Source organism: Chlorocebus sabaeus, chromosome 5, assembly GCF_047675955.1.
Source record: "Chlorocebus sabaeus isolate Y175 chromosome 5, mChlSab1.0.hap1, whole genome shotgun sequence".
Lineage (NCBI taxonomy): Eukaryota > Metazoa > Chordata > Mammalia > Primates > Cercopithecidae > Chlorocebus > Chlorocebus sabaeus.
Window position 1 is genome coordinate 69,028,142 of NC_132908.1, and position 23,508 is coordinate 69,051,649.

At 42.5% G+C, this 23,508-nt stretch overlaps 1 protein-coding gene across 2 annotated transcripts in view; it reads left to right on the forward strand.

The window, feature by feature from the left end:
• Positions 1 to 23,508, forward strand: part of PMFBP1 (polyamine modulated factor 1 binding protein 1) — an 83,068-nt gene that overhangs the window by 12,738 nt on the left and 46,822 nt on the right. The window contains exons 3-5 of one of the 2 annotated variants that reach the window (XM_073015534.1): positions 7,175 to 7,298; positions 12,119 to 17,153; positions 18,159 to 18,230. In XM_073015534.1, coding sequence (XP_072871635.1) covers positions 18,219 to 18,230 — 12 coding nt within the window. In that variant the 5' untranslated portion in view covers positions 7,175 to 7,298; positions 12,119 to 17,153; positions 18,159 to 18,218. The remainder of the gene's footprint in view (positions 1 to 7,174; positions 7,299 to 12,118; positions 17,154 to 18,158; positions 18,231 to 23,508) is intronic. The other variant, XM_073015533.1, reaches the window with a different exon arrangement.

Here is a 23,508-nt window from a genome sequence, read left to right on the forward strand (position 1 = left end):
GAACTTAATAGCAAATTAGGGAGTATGGGCGTAGAATTTCCTTGGGAAGTATTTTGGTGGGGTGGGGTTGGGGTAATATTAGGCACCAGCGCTTTCCATTCCCACAACTTCTTCAGTCCAGTAAACTGATCAGCTGACAAGAGCCATAATCGTGCCAAGCCCAATTAATCCACACCAGAATGGCACACACGGTACCTTTCTGTACCCCATCAGTTGAGTTTTATTTTCCATCCTTCATACCTGTTTCCTTCTCTGTGTGTACTTTATGAGCTTTATATTTAAAGCATGAAAAATCCAGTAAAACAGGAAAACCACAATTCAACGGTGCTTTGTTCAAGAATATTCCTATTAAACAAGAAACTTTCCCAAGTAATGCGCTCAATCCACCCACCAGGTGCCAGGGGGCAATAGGTGCTTAGGGAGAGGGTTAGGGAGCATGTAAGAGAGAATAACTGTGCCCCTGGCCTTGGGAAGCTCTGAGTGCCATCTCTGATTAGAATACACCATCCCCCTCCTAGGAAAGCATCTTTAGAAATCAAAGGTGTTCATAACCCACTAATGCATCTGTACCTTTAATTAGCCCAATCGAGCATATAACTCGGAAAAATAACCTCTTTTGCTCCTTTCAACTAATTTCTGAACACTTCATTTTCTAGTAAGCTTTCACTGCATAACAAGCAGTAATGAAATGACCAATATTAACCCATTGTTATATTAAACGAAATACGTCATTGGCTGTTCGCATTCTATAGTCTCGGGGTTTGAAATGGGTTCTATCCTATGATGAAAACATTGGTATTTGCCTAATGAGACCATTCTTGTACCTACAAAGGAAAAGAGACACTGTATTAAAACATTTCGTGTTAACGACAGCATGTTCAGCACTTTCTGCTCACAGCCACATCTGTGGGTGAGGCAGGTTTCCCAATATTAAATGCTGCAGTTGGGCCCATATTCTTAGCAAGGTGTCTGATTGGCTACTCCCCAAATATAACTTAAATTGGCTTAAAATAGAACAATCACATGCTAACCCGGTAGCATTAGCAACTCTATTAACAGCCAATTTCACATCCACACCAGAGGGAGTAAAAGGTAATTTGCTCATTATCAACACCCTCCGGCAGTGGGAGGAAATGACTGTTCATCAAAAAGTATTTTCCAACATAACAATAGCAGTGTCCATATGTAACCACCTCACTCTCCCTTCCCTTCCACGACTTGATCACTGAAGAACCACTACAGGAAAAGGACCTTGCAACATAAACAGGTTCGATATAAGAAGTCTCACCACTCTTCCTCCAAAATCAGCCCTACTATCATCTCACCTTTACTCTTTAGGGTTACAAGTGAAATGTTTGGCAAATCACCCTACAGGGTACGGGGTGGATTCCAATATAATATTAGATAATATCATGTAGACATTGTCTAGACCAAAAAATTCCCCATCCCTCTGACTTGACCAGTACCCCAGACTGCTTTAACCCAATGATTTGAATGTGGACAGTTCTTGGAGCCCACTGTAACCAAATCCTTAATCTGCAGACTCATCTAAGGATGGAAGATACTGGACCATTCAAAATTGTAGTATTGTCCTAATGATTATTTTAAATCTCATCCACTATCAATCTTTATTTAGTAAATGTTTCTTAAGAAGTTAAGTTTCTTTGTTTGTTTTTATTTATTAATTTATTTATTTTGAGACGGAGTCTTACTCTGTCGCCCAACCTGGAGTACAGTGGCATGATCTTGGCTCATTGCAACCTCCACCTCCCAGGTTCAAGCAATTCTTCTGCCTCAGCCTCCCCAGTAGCTGGGATTACAGGCGCACGCCACCACGCCCAGCTAACTTTTGTATTTTTAGTAGAGATGGGGTTTTGCCATGTTGGCCAGGCTTGTCTCGAACTCCTGACCTCAGGTGATCTGCCCACTGAGGCCTCCCAAAGTGCTGGGATTACAGATGTGAGCCACTGCGTCCAGCCTGTTTGCTTGCTTTTAATTGCTGCTTAATAAACTTCTATAGATGTGTTTATATATTTGGATATAATATACTATTACAGTGACAAATTAAAGAAATAGATTTCACACCTATCACTCTGCTCAACTGCCTATTTTTATTTGAGAAGAGTCATCTGCTAACTCCTGTCTAGCTTTCTAGGCCTTCTGCGGTGCTTCCTATCTCTATCTATTCGGTCTCCTACACACAGAGGTCAGGCTAATGTACATGAAGTAATTGTTGATGTGTCGCTCCCCAGCTTGAAAATCTTCAGGGCTCCCTGTTGCCTCTAGATAAATTTCAGACTCTGAATTCTAGCATCTACAGCTCTTCACATCCCAGCCTCTCCTTCTCTTCCAGCTTCAGCTTGAAAATTTCATTTCTCCTCAACTTAGAATATAGCCCCTCTTCATCTGTCAGAATCAAAAGTAAGATCAAATGCAACTGTCTCCATAAAATATTTCTTGACTATTTGAATAGAAAATGATCCACGGCACCTCTGAATAGCAGAAGACATTTGGAACATTCTGCAACTTCAAAGTAGATTACAGGGGGGCTTCTTCCAGAACTTGAAAATGAAAGAAAGGTTATTCTGGGAGAGCTGAACCATACCCAGCGTCACCTTAGAGAGACAGGATGAATCTCAGATCTGCAAAATTTGACTGGACCAGAGTAGTGTATGTATGAAAGAGCTTATCAGTCTCATGATGCAGACAAGGGGGGAACATATAGTCCCAGAGGGAATGATGGGTGGACCCCTCCTCGCTCTGTCCAGGAGAGAGGGAGCTTCAGCCAACAGACTGATTTTATCAGCCCCAAGATCTTTGCTCTCTAAGATAGTTACAAGATGCTCTCCTAGTCAGTTACAATTCAATATCAGATTATTTCAGTATCCCTTACTTCTGATTCTGTCACCCAAAACCCTCTTTGGCTTCTCATGTTGGTCTGCCTCTAGAAAGAATGTGTGCTGGTCATGTGGACTAAAAGTATTCCAGTTCCCATGACAGTGATCTCTTACTGTAAATTAGTTAATTTGGCTCTTCATTCTTTCAATAAATATTACTGATCATCTACTATGTGCCAGTTATTTCTCTACTCACTTCAGATAAGACAGTGAACAAAAAAAAATACAATCCCTTGATCTACGGACTTTGCAGTCTAGAGGAAGATACACACAAGTATGCCCACAATTCTTGTATAGTGTGAGGACTGCCCCAGTGGGGACATTCATATCGGGAAGGGAGCACATGCTTGGAGGAAGAACCCAGGCTTGGGGATTCAGAGAAGGCTTAGTAGAGGAAATGATGTTTCCCTGAGTTCTGAAGAATCAGCTGGAGGTAACCCAAAGATGATGGGAGGAGAGAAATGGAGCGATGCACATAGCCGTAGCACAAGCAGAATGGGCCAAGGACTGGGTGTGTGTCCAAGAAACTGAACATAGTTCAGTAGAGCTCTGGTGGGAAATGTAAAGAAAGGCAGGGAGGAGGGTCAGAAAATAGGACACAAGGCTGGGCATGGTGGCTCATGCCTGTAATCCCAGCACTTTGGGAGGCCAAGCCAGGTGGATCACTTGAGGTCAGGAGTTCAAAACCAGCCTAGGCAACATGGTGAAACCCCTTCTCTACTAAAAATACAAAAATTAGCCAAGTGTTATGGCACACGGCCGTAGTCCCAGCTACTCGGGAAGCTGAGGCAGGAGAATCACTTAAACCTGGGAGGCAGAGGTTGCAGTGAGCCGAGATTGCACCACTGCACCAGCCTGGGTGACAGAGTGAGACTCTGTCTCAAAAAAAAAGAAAAAGAAAGCAGGATGCAGATCAAGAAAGGCGTCTTAACCATTTAAGAGTCTGTACTTTACCTTGAGAGCAATGGATAATTATTAAAAGGCTTTAGGCAAGCAAATGACATGATCGTATCTCTAGTTGTTGGAGGAGTGGGCAGTAGTATTGGAGTTGAGGAGAAGAGGTCCAGTAGAAGATTAATTGGGAAAGTCCAATAGGCAGGACATGGTAAGTGATGGGATGAAGAGCCTGGGAGTTGAAGTGAGTGAGAGAGAGAGAAAGACAAAGAAGAATCAAGATGGTGCTTAGATTTCTGTGCTGGAACAAACGAAGTAGATGGCAGTTCCTTTCATTGATGCACTATTTAGTGGTTAAGAACAAATTCCAGGCTGGGCGCGGTGGCTCAAGCCTGTAATCCCAGCACTTTGGGAGGCTGAGACGGGTGGATCACGAGGTCAGGAGATCGAGACCATCCTGGCTAACACGGTGAAACCCCATCTCTACTAAAAAATACAAAAAACTAGCCAGGCGAGGTGGCGGGCGCCTGTAGTCCCAGCTACTCGGGAGGCTGAGGCAGGAGAATGGCGTGAACCCGGGAGGCGGAGCTTGCAGTGAGCTGAGATCCGGCCACTGCACTCCAGGCTGGGTGACAGAGTGAGACTCTGTCTCAAAAAAAAAAAAAAAAAAAAAAAGAACAAATTCCAGAGTTGGGCTACTTGGGTTTGAATTCCTGCTTTACCACATACTACTCTGTGATCTTGGGCAAGTTTATTCACTTCTCTGTGCCTTGGTTTCTCATTTACAATAAAAATAACCACGGTACCTATATCATAGGGCTGTTACGCAGATTACGTAAGTTAATAGTGAAGTGCTCGGAATTGTGCCTCTCCTTCTCACACAATAAACGTTATGCAAGTTTGTTAAATACATTAAAAAGGTGATATCAGAGGAGAAGCAGGTTTGAAGTAGAGGCTTATGGATTTAGTGTTGGAGAGATTGAATTGCAGAAGCCTGTGGATCCGTGGAGCACACCTGTGTAGAAAGCAGTTGTTATCTAGATCTGGAGCTCCAGATGGAGAGCTGTGTTGGAGATGTTATTGTAGGAACAATCTGCTATGGATGATAACTGAAATCTGACAAGAGAGAACAAGACCAGGGAGGATGTAAGTGAGAATGGGAAGGACAAGACCAGGAAGAACCTGGGACCATTTCAGGAATGGCCAGAAGGAGAGAACTTGCCAAGGAAATGAAGGAGCTGTCAGACAAGCAGGAGGAAATCTGGGAGAGAGTCTCAGAAACGAAGGACAGAAAGCGTTTCTAGAAGGAGAAAGTGCTTGTAGAAAATGTTTCTAGAGGTTGCCACTGATGTCAAGTTTGTCAGACACAATAAGGACCAAAAAAGACCCCCTGGAGTTGACAACCAAAACTTTGACCTTGACCATTCAGAGTTGCTGCCACCAGGGTAGGGGTGACAAGGTGAGTGTGGGGAAAGAGGGATAGAGGAAATATCAAGAGGCAGCAAATGCTAACAATTCATCCATGAAGATGAGAAGTGAGGGACAGAGAGGAGAGAGAAGACAGTGGCTGGAGGAGGGCAGGAGAGGATTTTTTCCCCCAGTATAATAGAAGATTCTTACTCATAGGTAACTGCTGTTATGGGTTTAGTTGTGTAGCCCCCCACCCCAATTCATACGTTAAAGTTCTGACCCCCCAGAACCTGAGAATGTGACCTTATTTGGAAATAGCATCATTGCAGATGTAATTAGTTAAGATGTGGGCAACCTGGAATAGGGTAACACCAACATGACTGGTGTCCTTATAAAAGGGAAATTTGGAGGCAGACATGCACATAGGGAGAACACTGTGTCTAGATGAAGGCAGAGATGGGGATGATGAGTCTACAAGCCAAGGAGCACCAAAGATGGCCAGCAAACTGCCAGAAGCTAGCAGAGAGACCTGGAACCGATTCTCCATCACAGCCCTTAGAAGGAGCCAGCCCACCAACACCTTCATCGTGGACTCCCAGCCTCCGGAGCCACCTAGAGTGTGGTATTTTGTTACAGTAGCTCTAGGCAACTAACATGCCTGCAAATGAAACTTCCCGTTATTTACCTTATAAACTAAGATCCCACCAGGAAGCAGATGGCATGCTCAAGCTGAGTAATTTGTGGACTACTTCATAGAGGAACTAGGCATAAAGATGTGGCCATGGTATAAGGACGCTACAAGGTGGCATGCAGTGCCCAGGTGTAGTAAGGGTAGGCCTTGACCACCTCCAAGCCTCAGGGGCCAGGGGAGGGAGCAGACCTGAAATGGGGAGTGGAGAAGGCCCCAAGACCCTCTGGGGACCTGGCAGGGCAGAAGCTGATGACCCAGTCCCCTCTCCCACTGACCTTCCTACTGATGTTCTGCACTGGTCAACCAAGCAGGGGCCAGAGAGCAGAGGGCAAGAGAGCTGGTTGATGCAGCTCATGGAGTACAGAGTGGAGGGGAGAGAGGCAGAGAGTATGTGAGGGGCAAAGGAAAACCCAGCCCAACTCCTTATCACATTTTGAAACCAACAGGACTGTTACATATTCAAATGTTGAAATGTGAACGTGCTAATAAGAAGAACCACTGGAGAGGGAGAGGCTACAGCACAAGGTAGCTCATTATAGGGCACCGGTATTTTTGGAGTTACACTTCTCATCGTACATTTCTGCTTCACCTGATGCATACTGGGTTCTCAGCACTTTTGAATTAATAAGCAAGCTCATATTTATAGTCTCTGTTTATCCTTTCATCTTTGGAAATAATCATCGAGAGAGACATTTCCTGCTATCCCCTAACCTCTTGGCCTTTTTTTTTTTTTCTTTTTTTCCCCGAGAAGGAGTTTCACTCTGTTGCTCAGGCTGGAGAGCACTGGCGTGATCTCAGCTCACTGTAACCTCTGCCTCCCGGGCTCAAGTGATTCTCGTGCCTCAGCCTCTCAAGTAGCTGGGATTACAGGTGTGCACCACCATGCCTGGCTCATTTTTTGTATTTTTAGTAGACATGGGGTTTCGCCATGTCCAGGCTGGACTTGAACTCGTGAGCTCAAAGCCATTCGCCCACCTTGGCCTCCCGAAGTGCTGGGATTACAGGTATCAGCCACCTCTTGACTTTTGAAGTGACTGAGGTGCACCTCCCTTCTAGAATACCTGTGAGATATGCCAGTGACCAGGAGAATAGGTCTGGTCTAAACTATGGGCTTATACGAAGCAAAGTGACTCCGTGAGAAGCTTCTAAACCAAGCTTGTCTAATCCGCGGCCCATGGGCCACATACGGCCCAAGACAGCTTGGAATGTGGCCCAACACAAATTCATAAACTTTCTTAAAACATTATGTGATTTTTCTTGCAATTTTTTATTCTTTTTTTAGCTCATCAGCTCTCGTTAGTGTATTTTATGTGTGGCCCAAGACAATTCTTCTTCTTCCAATGTGGCCCAGGGAAGTCGAAAGATTGGACACCCCTGTAAACAGAAGTGTGAACACAGCACAATCGGTAAGAATCATTTCTTTTATCTGTGATTATAAACATTTATTTAACTAAACCTACTACAAAAGACTATGTTATCTAAACTAATACGTGTTGGCATGCTATCTTCTTATATGCTTCTATGCTAGATTCAGCCAATGCTTTGTTTTATAATGAATATAATCAATTCATTAAAGAAGTCAGCACTATAATCATTAATAAGAATAACAAGCCTTTTATAATGAAGGACAGTGTTCACATATTCATAGCAGTTCACCTTTGAGTTTTGCAACCTGAATAATTTTTTAATCCCACAAGGAAGGGCTAGCTTCATGATAGTCTTTTGAGTCCCTGGATCGGGACTCAGTGTTTGAGTTGACTCTCAGATGTTTGAGAAGTGGATAGCAATATAGGGAGAAAACTTATGAAGCAATGAGAAAAAGCCATAGATAGCTAAGAACTTTTTTAAAAGTAAAAATAAAAGAGGCAAGAGACAAAATGGAAAGGAAGTGTGCAGTACCCAAGCTGTCTTCCAATAAAATGCACTTCTGTGATGACCCATAATCCTTATTGAGTGTTTGATTTAATTTAATTTAATTTTTTTTTTTTTTTTAATGAAGTCTCACTCTGTTGCCAGGCTTGAGGGCAGTGGCTCGATCTCGGCTCACCGCAACCTCCACCTCCTGAGTTTAAGTGATTCTCCTGCCTCAGCCTCCCGAGTAGTTGGGATTACAGGCACACACCACCACGCCCAGCTAATTTTTGTATTTTTAGTAGAGACAGAGTTTCACCGTGTTGGCCAGGATGGTCTCGATCTCTTGACCTCGTGATCCGCCCGCCTCAGCCTCCTGAAGTGCTGGGATTGCAGGTGTGAGTCACCTCACCCGGCGAGTATTTAATTTTTTTTAAAAAAGTTACGCCCAAATGCTGCAGTGCACAGGAATCTTTTCATTTCTTCCACTCACTTTGGGGACGGACATTCCCTTTGAAGGCTCCTGGTTACAAGGACCATGGGAGCACTGGAGTTTCCTCCCTCATTGCCACTTGTGCAGTTGATGTGCTCTTAGTTACAAAGCACCAGACTGCTGCTGCCTCAGTCAATCTGTTTAGCCAAAGGCCTCTGATTTGTTCACATTTACTACAACACATACAGAGGGCTAGAGATTTTTTTTTTTTTTTTTTTTTTTACTATTGATCTGGTGCTTTAAGAGGGGAAAAAATCTCCTTGGCTGTCTAAACACTATCGATCCCTGCTTGGGAGTCGCAGCAGAAGTGTAGAAAGGGCGTGGATGAATTGAAATTTCATTTCCGACAACTTGTTCCTGTTATTTTTACCCTTTTGGACGGGGAGAAACACGTTGCTGCGGCTTCAGTCAATGTGGTCGATAGCTCCACTGAGAAACTCAACACGGCTCCTGCCAGAGGTTTGGCAATGAGACATGATGTTGGATTTAGAGCATATGAAACTGAAGGATGCTTGTGAAAAGTATGAGGTCTTAACACCAGTGGAGGCAGAACAAGTAGCTCTGGGCTCACTACAATCTACAAGGGCTGTGGCTTTGCAGAAAAGCAGGATTGTGGAGACTAACACCAGTCCCATGTAGGAAGGGCCCAGAGTATGCACCAGAAGCTTCCCTGGCCTCTAAGTGCCTTGCTTCTTAGCTGGCTTTCTGCAGCAACCATGGGAGAGGTACCCTCTAGCAAAGCTACATTTCAGCCCTCAAAGAAGACCATGATATTGAGCCCTTACAGGAGGTTGCTTATGTACTGTGCGGGAAAGGACCCATGTAGAAACTGGAGCTGCAGGCCTGCGGGGAACTAGTGGACAGACTGGGCATGCAAGGGTAGGTATCTGCAGCCGATGGCTTTGGGAAGCTCCCTCACCCCTTGAACACACCAAGTAGGAGATGTGGTTTGGTGCCAGCAACACCAGCTTTGTTCTTTTATTAGATGTTCAAAGAATACAGGAGAGAAGCAGGCTCCTTCTTCCTAATGGCAACATCTGGCATTTATGTAGCCAGGCACCTTTGATCCTTAAGGATCCCAAAGCACTTTACAAACTGCGGTAGTGCTAATGGCCATAGCAACGATAGTACAGTAAACATGGCCAGATATTCCCCGTACTGGTTCCCTTCTCTCGATTCCGCAGTGTACACACAGTTTTTCCTTCTGGAAGGAAAGATTCCAATTTGGATCTGAAACATCTCTTTTGTTTGTCATTTTTTGCTAAGTTTGTTCAGGACTGTCTTTTTTTTTTTTTTTTAACAAAAATACTTCACAATCATTTCTTAATAAACAGTACTTCATTTACATTTTCAATTGTCTTATAAGCCCATTTCTGCCCCTCATCCTCATCCCTCCCACTCTAGAGAAAGATGGAAATGTTCTTCTCTCTTGGGAGTCAAGAATCTGCATTGCGGATGAGGTTGCAAATTCAGACACAATAAACAGAATTAAGAAAAACCGAGCTGGCGTTTGACAGAAATTGTAAAATGACACTCAGAAATGTTGCTCTTGTGGAAATTACTGATATTAAAATATAAATCAGTGTCTTGTGTTTCCCATAGCACCAGGGGCTCTATTAGGTTATGCAGTTTGATTGCTGAGCTGAACCTAAGAGACTTGGCAGTTCAGAGCTGAAGTTATCACCAAGCATTTAACCCTTCTCCTGCTGGAGAGCAGGCACCTCTGAGAATGCCAGTTGATAATATCACCCCCAAAAGGCCTTGACTTTTTTGTTGAGCCCTTTGAAACCTGGGAGAAGATGGAGGAGGGCTGGGTTGGTGAGAGCAGATAAAGGAATTTGGAAAATCTTTTCTTAAGCGTCTTGTTTCATAGTACCAGCCCAGAGTAACTCGAGAAGCAGAGTCTATGTTGGAGTTTATGTTGGAGAGGGCAAAGAAAAAATGCCCATTAAAAATATCTAAATATTACCCCATTACATTATTTATTTAATCCCCATATCAACCCTGTAAGGTAGGTATTATTGTTCCAGTTGTTTCCGAATGAGGAAACTGAGACTCAGAGAAGTTAACTTGAGTCAAAATGTGAGCCCTGACTCCATGACGAAGTGGCTGAGGCAGGGAAAGTATAAGATGAACCTGGAGCATATTGTACCCAAAAGGAAGGATGCGCTTAAGAATGGGTATTTTTGAAAGGGCCCAGGAACCAACCTGAAAGAGCTCCCATTGGCCAAAGCTGGAATGTTTGAGCAACAAAATAAATAACAGTATTAGATTATAGCCCATATAATAGATATCCATGAGTTCATAGTGATGTGAACAAAACATTATTTAAATGGGTGAAAAAGAGCAGCTCTTTCTTACAGAATAATTCCAGTAAATAAATGTAAAAGAAATAAAGGAAAAAGAAGACCCCCATTAAAATACTACTGTAATAATTATTGCAAGTGAGATCCACCTTACTAAAGATAGCAGGAGACAGTTTAAAGAACAACAGGATATTTGTATACTCTCAAAGTATCTCCCTCAAGATATTTATTAATTATAATGGGGAAAAATAGTAACTTTATAGTAGATAAACCCAGTAGACACCAGCATAACCAAGTGACCAAGGCCAACGTCATCAGGGATAAGATGGATATCATGTATCCCCCGACATGATACACTAAGAAGGTGTATGATACACTTGCCCAAAATGCATAGCCTCAATCTCAGCACAGAGAAACATCGAGCACTTTGGGAAGCCGAAGCAGCCAGATCACTTGAGCTCAGGAGTTTGAGACCAGCCTTGGCAAAACCCTGTCTCTACAAAAAAATACAAATATTAGCCAGGCATGGTGGTGAGTGCCTGTAGCCCCAGCTACTTAGGAGGCTGAAGTGGGAGTATTGCTTGAGCCTGGGAAGTCCAGGTTGTGGTGAGCTGTGATTACACCACTGCACTCCAGCCTGGGCAACAAAGTAAGACCCTATCTCAAAAAGAAAAAGAAAAAAAAAATCAGGCAAATTCAAATTAAGGGGCATTCTATGAAATAACTTTCCAGTACTGTTTAAAAGTGTCCAAGTCATGGAAGACAGGAAAGACTGAGGAAATATCATAGATTAGTGGAGTCTAAAGACCTAAGGCAACTAAATGCAATATGGAATACTGGATCAGATCCTAGAACAGAAAAAGGACATTAGTGAAAAAACTGGTGACATACTAACAAAGTACATAGTTTTGTTCGTCGTTTTGGACCCATGTTAATTTCTTAGTTTTGATCATTGTATCATCATGTAAGATGTTAATACTAGGGAAACTAGGGAAACGGTATACAGGAACTCTCTGTACTATTTTTGCAACTTTTCTGGAAATCTAAAATTATTTCAAAAAGGTCTGTGTGTTCCTGTTCTTTCACCAGAATACATCACTGCTACCTTTGGGGAGAGACAAGGCAAATCACAAACAACCATAATAAAGGCAGATCATTGTGTTAAAAGAGGTATAGCAAAAGGGCTGTAAGAGGGAAAGAGTACACACCTGGCAAGGCTGCTGTGAGAATTAGCTCTGTTATTTTATGTTCAGAACACTGCCTGGCATATAGTAGCTGCCATACAAGAGTTAATAGGACATGTAGTTTAGGGAAGGTGAAAGAAATGGCAATTGGGTTGGGTCTTGAAGATGTGTGACTTTTGACAGGCAGAAAGAATATATCTCATAAAGAAAGAAAGAGCGACCAAATGACAGAATTTGCTCCATGTCAGTCAATGATAATGGCAACAAAGATTACGTGACTGTGTACTTCAAAATGGGAAATTTTCCAAAATGGCATGGGAGTAATGGTGGTGGCAGTGGGAGGGCTGAGATGTTCCTCTCTCCCTGACCCTGGCTCTTTCTACTCCATACAGCAAGTGGAAAAGGAGAAAGTGAAAACAAAGAACTGATGTCTGGAGAGAAAACCAAGGCAAGTCGAGGAAGGGAAGGGGCATTTGAGAAACCTATCTGTGGAATCACCGAAGAGCTGGTCCACGACGAAAAAGGGGTTCCAAAATGTAGAGTAAAAGCAACTAGTGGAGGTGCTAGAAATGGTGAGTGAGTTGTAGAGAGACATCTCTGAGAGTAACTTCAATAAGGGTGTTTTGTCAGTGTCAGCTTGCATTAGATTCAGGTGTATGAAACAGAAAAATTAAAAACAAAATCATGACTTAAGCAAGATAGATATTGCTCTTTCTATCCAGGGCTGACAATGGTGGTTTCATAGCATTAGGGCATCATGTTCCAGATGGCTTCTGGAACACCAGGCACTAAATCTGCATTGCAAGCCATTAAAAAGGTGGGAAGAACAAAGAGCTGTGCACTACTTCTCTTTAAGAAGATTTCATGGACGTCCCCACAATACTTCCTTGTATGTCTCGTTGACCAAAACTTAGACACATAATCATACCTAGCTGCAAGAGAGGCTAGGAGATAGAGTCTTTTAGATGAGTGCCTGTGCATCCCAATAAAATGAGCATCTGTTACTAAGGAAAATAAAGAGTATGGATGAATATGGATGTTGGGACAGACAACAAACAGCCTCTGTGAAAGGTAGTAAAGGAGAGAGCCAGGGGGAGAAGTTTTCATCTAGGACAGTGAGTCTCATAAATCCTGGATTCCTTCTCCTGCTCCTCTTGGCCCTCATTTCTTCTGTCATCCAAAAGCCTCTTTCTGGGGGGACCCAATTAGCCCTACTTTCTCTCCAGAAGAACCTCAGTCCTGGAACTGGACTATGGCTCAGTCAGTGACATTGGTGTCAGGTTCCTATTCACTGTTACTCTGCAGAACCCCAAACCCTGGCAAAACCATCTCCAACATCATCTCCTCATACCTTCTCCCCCTACCGGTTATGCCCTACACTACCAGGGATTTTCTCCTTTAGAACTGGGTTTGGATTCAAAAGGCAAACTCTCTTCATGCCAAAAAGCCTCTGCACATTGGCTCCAGTCATACATTCTGGATAGAAATAATTTAGTATCGAATAAGCATCCCTGTCTGTTCATGGGGCTCACTTATTTTTAAAAATACAGAAAATGTTGAGCACCCTCTCATCATTTCAATAATGAAGAGCTCTAAGATTCATCACACTTTTTTCATTGGTAAGAGGTAGAACATGGGAGAAAAATCTAAAGCCCAACATAAGTAAAGGAAAGACTTATGGCTTAGTATAGGTAAGCCTAAGTTAGTTTGTATTATCCCACAAAGATAGTTTTAATTTTAAACCAAAAAAGCATCTTTCCTTGAAAACTCAGAAACATGTTTTAGATTAGGAAAAACAGATCCTTGATATTCTTCCATCCCGGCCATGAGGGAAAAGGAATAGTCGGTGTTCCTTAGAGCAACAATGTTGCCGTAAGGCCAGGAGTCAACCATATACCCAGGCAATTACCAGTTCCTTGGGGAGGGAGTCAAAATTAGCAATCTGTGATTATGTCATTTGTGTAACCTAATGTGGACAGGTGGCATGTGAAGTACTAACTGATGTGTTTCACATCCTGGCCTGCTCAGACTGCACTTCAAAGAACTTGTTCACTTGTACCCCTTTTCGATCCTCTCCCCAAAACTAAACAAACACCCTCTGAGTTAGGAAAGAGGAGGAATAGGATTATTAGAATGTAAGCAGGAGAATTAGACCCTGGTGAGATCTATGAAATGGGGCAGAAGGGAGGGAAAACAATAGATTCCCAGATAGGTTTAGCAATTCAAGGGCAGAGGGACTTTTGATCAAAACCAGGAAAGTGAATATCATGTCCCCTTTCTCTCAATACCTTTCAAGGTATAATATAGAATGCTGATAGGACAGATCTAAAAGACAGTCTGAAACCACTCACATGTGGTGTGTGTGTGTCTGTATGTGTGGTGTGTGTGTGCATGTGTTTGTGTCTTCATGGGGAACAGGGAGGAACATCTTTGAAGGATGAGGAAGGGCCAGGCGACCCAAAAGCCCTTAGGATGAGGAAGACACAGGATATAAGGTGATATGGTTTGGCTTTGTCATCTTGAATTATAATCCCACAATCCCCTTGTGTTGTGACAGGGAGCTGGTGGGAGGTGACTGAATCATGGGGTGTTTTCCCCCATGCTGTTCTTGTGATAGTGAATGAGTTCTCATGAGATCTGATGGTTTTATAAGCGTCTGGCATTTCCTCTGCTGGCACTCATTCTCTCTCCTGCCGCCTTGTGAAGAAGTGCTGTCTGCCATGATTGTAAGTTTCCTGAGGCCTCCCCAGCCATGCAGAACTGTGAGTCAATTAAACTTCTTTCCAGTTTCGGGTATTTCCATATAGCAATGTGAGAACAGACTAATATTAATACATGTGGCCTACTGACCAGGACAGTGACACCTCAGCATACTCTACCTGGGAGAGATGCCCATGACCATGGACCAGAAGCTTCCCCTGGTGCCAGGATCCAAACTGGGACCTCAAAATCTTAGGCGGACTCTGGAGAGGCCTTAAAGAGGTTGAGGGAATCATGAACTGTGAGGGAATCATGAACTGATTCATTTTTAACCTGAAAGTCATGGTGCTTTCTCAGAAATAACTAAGATTAAGTTTTCTGCCATTTGGTGAAAATGGGGCTTAACAAAAACACTGAGTAATAGAAATATGTATTTTCTCTTTTTGCACACCTAACTTGATACTTGCTGCCTTAGTCACCCATTTGAGGTGTGGTGTTAGGTGTTTCTTTGGAATCTGCAAGGTGCTCTGAGAGTGGACTGAGGGGAGGCACAAAACATCACTAGAAGCTCTGACCAAGTCTTTGTTTTCACTACAATCACTTTTTTTAGGCACAGCTGTCACCAAGAGAAGGCCTACTTTGGAAAGCAGATGGCAGGAGTTTTGAATACAAGAAAGGAGTTCCCGGGGCAGATGGCAGCAGACAAGGCATGAAGAAATGAAGGTCTCAACAGAGAGGCAAGAGGCGTCTTTGTAAGAACAAAGGTTTGAGAGGAGAGAGACATGAGCAAAGTCCTGGCTTCAGAGAGTCGGTAGCTGGGGATCTGGTAGAGAGTCCCTCCTTCTGGGATGAGCCCTTCCTCCACAAAGTATCTGTCCAGCCACACTCCTCAGTCAGACAGTACTGTGAAGGTTCCCATGAGCATTTCGTAAAGCCTGTGGGGCTCCCCCAAAGCACTCTTCTCTATCCATCTGGCAAACATTACTGTCAGATGCATCAAAAACTTATCATATAACACTTCCAGTTTTTTCATCATAAGCCCTTCCAAACTGCCCGCTGCTGTTGTTAATGACTCAAGATTCTGACGTCTCCGTCATGCAACAAACTCCAGCTCTCTTTTTTCTTCTTACCTTACTTAGCAAATTCAGTATATTTTCTTTTTTCTTTTTTTTTTTTTTTTTTTGAGACGGAGTCTTGCTCTGTAGCCCGGGCTGGACTGCAGTGGCCGGATCTCAGCTCACTGCAAGCTCCGCCTCCCGGGTTTACGCCATTCTCCTGCCTCAGCCTCCCGAGTAGCTGGGACTACAGGCGCCCGCCTCCTCGCCCGGCTAGTTTTTTGTATTTTTAGTAGAGACGGGGTTTCACCGTGTTAGCCAGGATGGTCTCGATCTCCTGACCTCGTGATCCGCCCGTCTCAGCCTCCCAAAGTGCTGGGATTACAGGCTTGAGCCACCGCGCCCGGCAAAATTCAGTATATTTTCATGCAAATATTAGAACCTATGCCTTCTACTTTTTCTTCGGAATGCTCTTGGCTCTTGCAACTACAGCTGTGTAACTCCATAATGGATGAAACCATCACAATCTAGAAAATAAGTTTTCTGTCTTTTGGACAAGATTTCATTTGGTTTCAGAATCATCTCCTGACTATCCAGTGGGCTTGCCTGCAAAGAAGTATGATTCTCAAGGATACATTTGTTCCATTACAACTTTTTGTATGATACTTGGGCTGAGTTCATAGTTCCTCCTACAGAAAGATGTCCATCATGGTAGAGCACTGAATCAGTGAACTTGAAAGCTAGGAAAGACTTCTAAAGGCCATTTATTACAGCTTCCTAGTTTACAGAAGCAGAAATGAAGGTGCAGAGATATGAAGACCTTTCCAAAGGCCACTCCTCCAGTGAGCTGCTGAACCAGGTTTAGAAGCTTGGTGGCCTAGAACCATGTTTAGTGTTCTTTTATGCCACGCTATTTTTAATCTTCTTGCTTTACTAGTGTGGAAGTCATTTGTGATGTTCACCAATACAGGCATGCCTCGTGTTATTGCTCTTCACTTCACCGTGCTTCACAAATATTGCATTTTTAACAAATAGAAAGTTTGTAGCAATCCTGCATCAAGCAAGTCTATTGGCGCCATTTTTCCAACAGCATGTGCTCCCTTGTGTCCACATCAGCATTTTTTAGCAATGAAGTATTTTTAATTAAGTTATGCACCTTGTTTTCTTAGACATAATACTATTGCACACTTAGTAGACCACAATATAGTGTAAACATAAGTTTTCTATGCGCCGAGAAACCAAGACATTTGTGTGTCTTGCCTCATTGTGATATTTGCTTCGTTTTGGTGGTCAGAAACCGAACCCACAATCTCTCTGACATACGCCTATATTTCTTTGGGGAGATAAAGGAAGAAGTTAGGCATGGCCATGTGACTTGTTTTGGCTAATGAAGTGTGAGCAGAAGCAAAGTGTTTCACTTCCACTTTAAGAACCAGTAGGTGATTCACCAAGTTCCCTTTCTGCTACCATGGCAACAGGCAACATACTAGATAATAGAAGTTCCACCAGCTGAGGACTACGAGGAGAGGAGACTGAGGACGATGTGGAGCAGAGCCCCAGCTGACTCATAAAGGACATGTAGCAAGAGTAAAAAATAAACCTTCACGGTTGTAAGCCACTGAGACTTGGGGGTTGTTTGTTGCTACACCATCACCTAGCCTGTCCCCACCAGGTGAGCCTGAGCCACACCTCCATTCCCACGACACACCTCTGTGCATGAAGATTTCAGAGGGTACACAATGCAGGAAATCAGAATTCAGCTCCATAAAACATTCCAGATTCCACATATCACCAACATTCTTTCTTCCTCTTGGTTTATATTAGGGATAGGGGATGTGGTTTATTACAAAAGATGAGTATTTTAATAGCTTCTTATTCCTTGAGCTATTCTGCAGGTAAGTTCCTGGTGGAAATTCCTCTATTCTTAGGGTTAAAAACAGAATGAATGAGATAATTTTAATAAGCTCAGTGCATTATGACCTCAAATGCATCATCCTGTACTTACACACACACATGTGCAAAGACCTTTGGTTTCCTTGGAGGCTTTCTAGCTAGATAAGTCTCAGCACTTCACACGTTTCCTAACTTTATGAGCATCAACATTATAACAAGCTGATGCTTAAAAAAAAATCACATCATCAGATATTTCATATGAATAGTTACAAAATTAATGGAAGCTCCTCATAGAGTAGTAAGAGAGCCTCTGTGACCTTGGGTAAGTCACTTAGCCTCTCTGGGCCTCAGTTTCCTTGTCTATAAATGAGGATAGTAGTAGTCCCTGCCTCCCAGGGTTCATGTGAGAATGAAGTTGGGTCATGCACATCATGTCTGGTTCATAGTAAGTATATAATGTTAACTATATCTGAGCCATAGAGTACATAGAAATCCAAAAAGTAAACTCGATTCAGACTTTTTGCTTTCCAAGAAGGGTGAATTCAGAAACTGTTTGGTTCACCAAGTAGTAGTTTTCTGGAAAAGATGTAAAACCATGGTCTTACCATCTGGAGGTTTTAACACACTTTTGAAAACACAAACAGATGGGTAGGCAAGTGGGTATTGCTAACAGTTCGGAAAAATTTTCCAAACCTCTTGCTGAGGGCCTAGATCCAGCTGGGAAAATCTTTAAAGGGCAGGCTCATTTATACTTTTTCCATCTTAAATACTTGGACTTTTTCAGGTTTATAACAAAGCTCAGAAAATACTAAAGGTTAAAGGAAAACTGAGAGCTGCCAAGGAAATGAAAGATGAGGTAAGGCTCCTAACTCCTCTTCATACGTGGAGTTGAATATTCATTACAAGGGACTTTTTTTCATGTTTTATTATTCAAAATTCCAGTAATAAGCATCACAAAATATCATGGACAGAGGTGGGCAGCAGAGCATCGTGTTTAAGAGCCCAGACTCGAGCTGGGTGGGTCTGGGTCCATATCTATCAGCAGTATGATACTGAGTTTTTTGCCTACTTTAAGTTTCCTTTGCTTTATCTAGAAAATATGAATGATGATCACCTATTCCAAAGACTTGGTATGAGGATTAGCAACGTTAGTGCATGTAGAAAGCACTTAATTGATATTAACTATTGTTGCTAACATTCTGTCTTTATCTGGAATGATATGAAAATAGAGTGTCTGATTAGTTTAATCTTTTGGTCAAACTGTGTTTATGGGGTCAGGCGCAGTGACTCAAACCTGTAATCCCAGCACTTTGGGAAGCCAAAGCAGGAGGATCGCTTGAGCCCCAGAGTTTAAGACCAGCCTGGGCAACACGGTAAGACCCCTGTCTCTACAAAAAAAAAGATTAGCCCGGTGTGGTGGCATGCCCTTTTGGTCCCAGCCACTCAGGAGGCTGAGGCAAGTGGATCACTTGAGCCTGGGAGGTTGAAGCTGCAGTGAGCCGTGATCACACCAGTGCATTCCAGCTGGGGCGACAAAGACCCTGTCTCAAAAACAACAACAACAGCAACAAACTATGTTTATGTATGGCCTACCTTGTTTCAGAAAGGACTTAAGGGGACTGTTTTGATGAGTAAAGGATTATCCCACGTACTATATGCTTTTTAACAGACCTCCTACCAAGAGGTGAGCAGATTCTGAAACAGGCAGTCCACTCCTTTCCTGCTGCATTACTGGAGCCATACAGAACTTGATACCAGTTCTGTGGGGAACAAGGATCTGGTATGGATTTTCTAGAAGGCTGTTTCTTCATTTAACTTATATCTTTGGATCTCCTTCAATGTGCCAGGCATTCATTGTTCTAGGAGCTGGGAATAAAGCAGTCAACAAAATAGACAAAGATCCCTACTCTCATGGAGCTTACCTTCTTGGTAGAATAATTTCTCAAATGATATGATAGTGAAAAGTCTGTGAAAATTGCCCGGGTGCCAATAAAAATCAGCCCACGTTCCATAGGTGGCTGATCTCCACCATATGTCATGTGTATCTTACACTGTATGGGGTGTGCCAATTTTGTTTTTATGGCAAACACTAATCTAGCCTTCCATGATATGTGTCAGACAGTGTTCTAAGTACATTGTATTTACCAATGCATTTAATCATCACAACAACCTTAAGGAAACTATAATTATCTCTATTTTATACATAGGGAAATGTAGCCACAGAAGTTAGATAACTTGTTAATGAATACACAGCTGATAAGGGAATCTCTCAGATATCTTTTTTAATTTGTTAATCTAAGTGTGTGTGTGTGTGTATGTGTTTAGCCTTCTTACATTTCATAATGTTTTCTTTTTTTAATCTTTTTTATTATACTTTAAGTTCTGGGATACACGTGCAGAATGTGCAGATTTGTTACATAGGTATACACCAATTTTTAAAGAATTTAGAACACCATAAAATACAGTCACTCTTCAGTATATGAACATAATTGGTTCTAAATGTTTGTTCACAGGCAAAACCTTGTATAAGTACCCATTCATTTCCATCATAAGTAATGCAAAAACTGTAATATTTCTATAAATGGAAAAGTCAACTGGTAATCAAGTCAGTAATATCAGTAATAGTGTTTAAAATTACTGCAGATAACTGTAAACTCTACTATTATACAAGTAAAATGTAAAAATTCCTGAATCAATGTTAGTTTTTAAGGTTTCGTGATTCTTAAGGCATGATTCTCACCATAAATTGAATGGTTGTGATATTAGTAGTGGTTAAAAGTGGTTTCCCATTGATTATTGAAGATTTGTCCTTATCCTCAGACAAATAAGATAATATCCCAAAGATGACGACCTTTATCGTGTTATTGGTTGAATCCTAAATTACTCTGGATTTTCATGTTGAAATGCCAAATCCCTGGGAATGCTGCCATTTTGAATCTTTGCAATGCTCTTGGCCTCTGAAAATGCTACTGAATCACGAGCTTCAGTTTAACATTAGCTTCACCCAAGAAAAAGCTTGAGACTGTCAATACTTGGAAACCTAGAGCAAAATGTCTTCACCTGTTTTGAAGTATGTGTTTGAGATACCATGCTTTTTGACAAAAGACCTATTTAATCAATACAGAAAATTTACTTCAGTAAATAACCTGTTTTCCAATAGTTATCATGAATATGGTAGCCACTGCAGTATCAGCACTCATCATTTTGCCTGTGGGTTGATAGCTGCTGCTGCTGTCATATGTTTCAAAGCAGAGTGACCAGGTTCCAACCTTATATAAGAGAAACCAGGTAACTAAGTACATGACTTACGTAAATGAAAACTCACCTGGCAGCGGAGACGGGCAGTGGAGACTTGTGATTTCAGCCATTGTTAATGACTTCAGGTCCAGGACAGGATCAGATGGTGCCTGAGGGTCAACATTATGACTCTCGGTTCATCTCATGCCCCAGTAATGGTTACAGAGCTATGATTGATGAAATGTCAGATTAAATCTATCCCTATTGCATGTTGATACTCAAAAGGCATCTGCCTGGGATTTAGCCTTCATAAAGTAGATAGGATTATAAATAGTTTACAGCTAATATCTGTGTGAGATACTAGCAAGAAATTAGGTTCACTGAGACCCCAGAAACATTGGCTTTTCTGGGGTTCTGAGGTGAGCACAGCCTTTTCTAATAGCTCCCTATAATTAAAAATTGAACATGGTTCTGGAAATCACCTGATCATTCTCCCAGCATTTTTACTCCTTTTCTGATGCATCAAAACCTCTTTATAATTTGGTTTCCAGGAGTGAATGGTTAAGTTTTGTTTTTAAAAGTAAATTTCACTTGACATCCATCAAAACATATTTGTTATTCAACTGGTTTAAGGAATGTTCAAAGAAAGATGATTTATTCCAAACCTTGTTTCATGAATGAAGACATTTTCTCAGAGACTCTGAGCCAATGCTAAATGTACAAATTAGATGAGATCATCTACATTGAAGATCCAATTCTGAACTTCTGGTGGTGCAAAAGAATTGGGCTATCAGGCCTTCTACTCAGAGGACATCCAAAACTGGAGGGAGAAAGGATATTTTTATTGGCCTGAGAGAGAGCACTTAACTTTTAATTTAGAGAAACTCAAGTGTGTATCATTGGTATTTTGTTAGTGAGCCTTCAGTGTACTAGTCTCCATGGGGAACAGTATGCTGTCAGGGTTCCTGCCTTAAGACACAAATATTCAACACCAAGGCAAGAATATAGGGTATTTGGCTCTCCTGTGGAACAGGCATCTTGTTGTCACCTAAACTGCTCGTAGATGCCAAAGAAAGACAGTCCTGTGACCAGAGTGAAGAGGTTCCTTAGGGTCCCACTTCCTGGAGAGGCTCCATACCCTATTCCCAGTGTGGTAACCACAGGAAAGGGATCCAAAGCACCAGAATCAAACTACCACTCTTTATCGAGTTAAGCATTTTGTTTCCAAGTTAGAAAACAGTGTCTGTACACCATTTTTTAAGGCCACTCTACACATATTCTCTTAAGAGAGTCCCTGGTAATTGTCTTAATGGTAATTACATGCTTGGGGCAGTTGACATCCACTGTTATTTTTCTGGAAGTGAGGAACGAAGGATGGGAGCAAGAGAGGAGGAGGGAGAGTTTTGAGATAATGAAATCCTTTTAATGACAGAGCCATGCCGTTAACCTAATTAAACTGTAAAGTGGTTAAAAAAAAATCCAGGTACTAAATGGAAATGAAGAAATAAATCAGCGGAGACAGCAGCAGTTCTGGGAAACCTTCTGAATTCCGAATACTCTGACATTGCAATGTCCGATTCTCGCCGTTGTCCTCCGGCCCCCCTCGGCTTTGTGTAGGAGTCCTTTAAACTGACCTGTCCAGTAAGGCTTGATTTACGATGCCCATATCAGGTCTCCAGTTCCTCTGGGAATGTGTGTTATGCAGCTCATATATTTCAAAAGACAAACCAGTCAGTCGGATATGATGGCAGAGCACCAGCTACAGGGTCAGGAAGAACGTGCTGTCCTGGCCCTACTGCTAACCAGATGTGAGACCTTGGGCACTGTGGCTTAGTTCCCTTCACTATTTCCATGCACCTATCCCCTGCTTACTGTGCACTTTTGCAGCTGTAACTCTCTTAGAAGAATTGTCTTTAGACTACTGAAGTCACTGCCTACAGGGGCAGAGAGCTGGAAGTTCTTAGTTGCTTGTAACCCATGGGATGGCCATTGGCCATTGACTGACTGATGCTGAGTTTGACAGCCCAGCTTTCACTGACACCAATCGGGACAGACTCTAAGGTGTAGCTCATATTCCAGAGTTTCCTGTATGAGCAGGCTGAAATTACTGCCCACAGGATTCTCTGAAAATGTACCTGTACTTGGTTTTTACCCCTTCCCTATCCTGCTTCCCCTTCTTCCATGCTGGTTTTTCTTGGGAGTGTTTCTTTAATAGATGCCATGAATCCTCACTTAAGAACCCTCTCGGTAATCTAACCTAAGAGATAGGTACTGTATTAGTCCATTTGCACACTGCTATAAAGAACTACTGGAGGCTGAGTAATTTATCAGGAAAAGAGGTTTAACTGATTCACAGTTCCACATAGCTGGGGAGGCCTCAGGAAACTTACAGTCATAGCGGAAGGCAAAAGGGAAGCAAGGCACATCTTACATGGCAGCAGGAGAGAGACAGTGAGGGGAAGCGCCACGCTTTTAAACTATCAGATCTTGTAAGAACTCACTCACTATTATAAGAACAGCATGGGAGAAACCACCCCCATGACCCAATCACCTCCCACCAGGTCCCTCCCTCAACACGTGAGGATTACAATTTGAGATGAGATGTGGGTGGGGACACAGAGCCAAACCATGTACTTACCGTGAAGGAACCAGCCTCAGTTCCTAGATTTAAAACTCAGCAGCAGTAACACCTGTGCTCATGAGCATTGTAGAAAACCAGCACCGTGACAGAACTGAAGCACTACACAGGTTCACACAGGACTTCTTCCTCATTCCTTTTCACACCATTACCACCCACAACTCTGGGAGTGGAGGTGGCATCCTGGTATGAGAAAGCCCCACCCTCCTACAACAGCTCTGCACCCGCACCCCCACCCAAGTTACTATGCCCCACACAC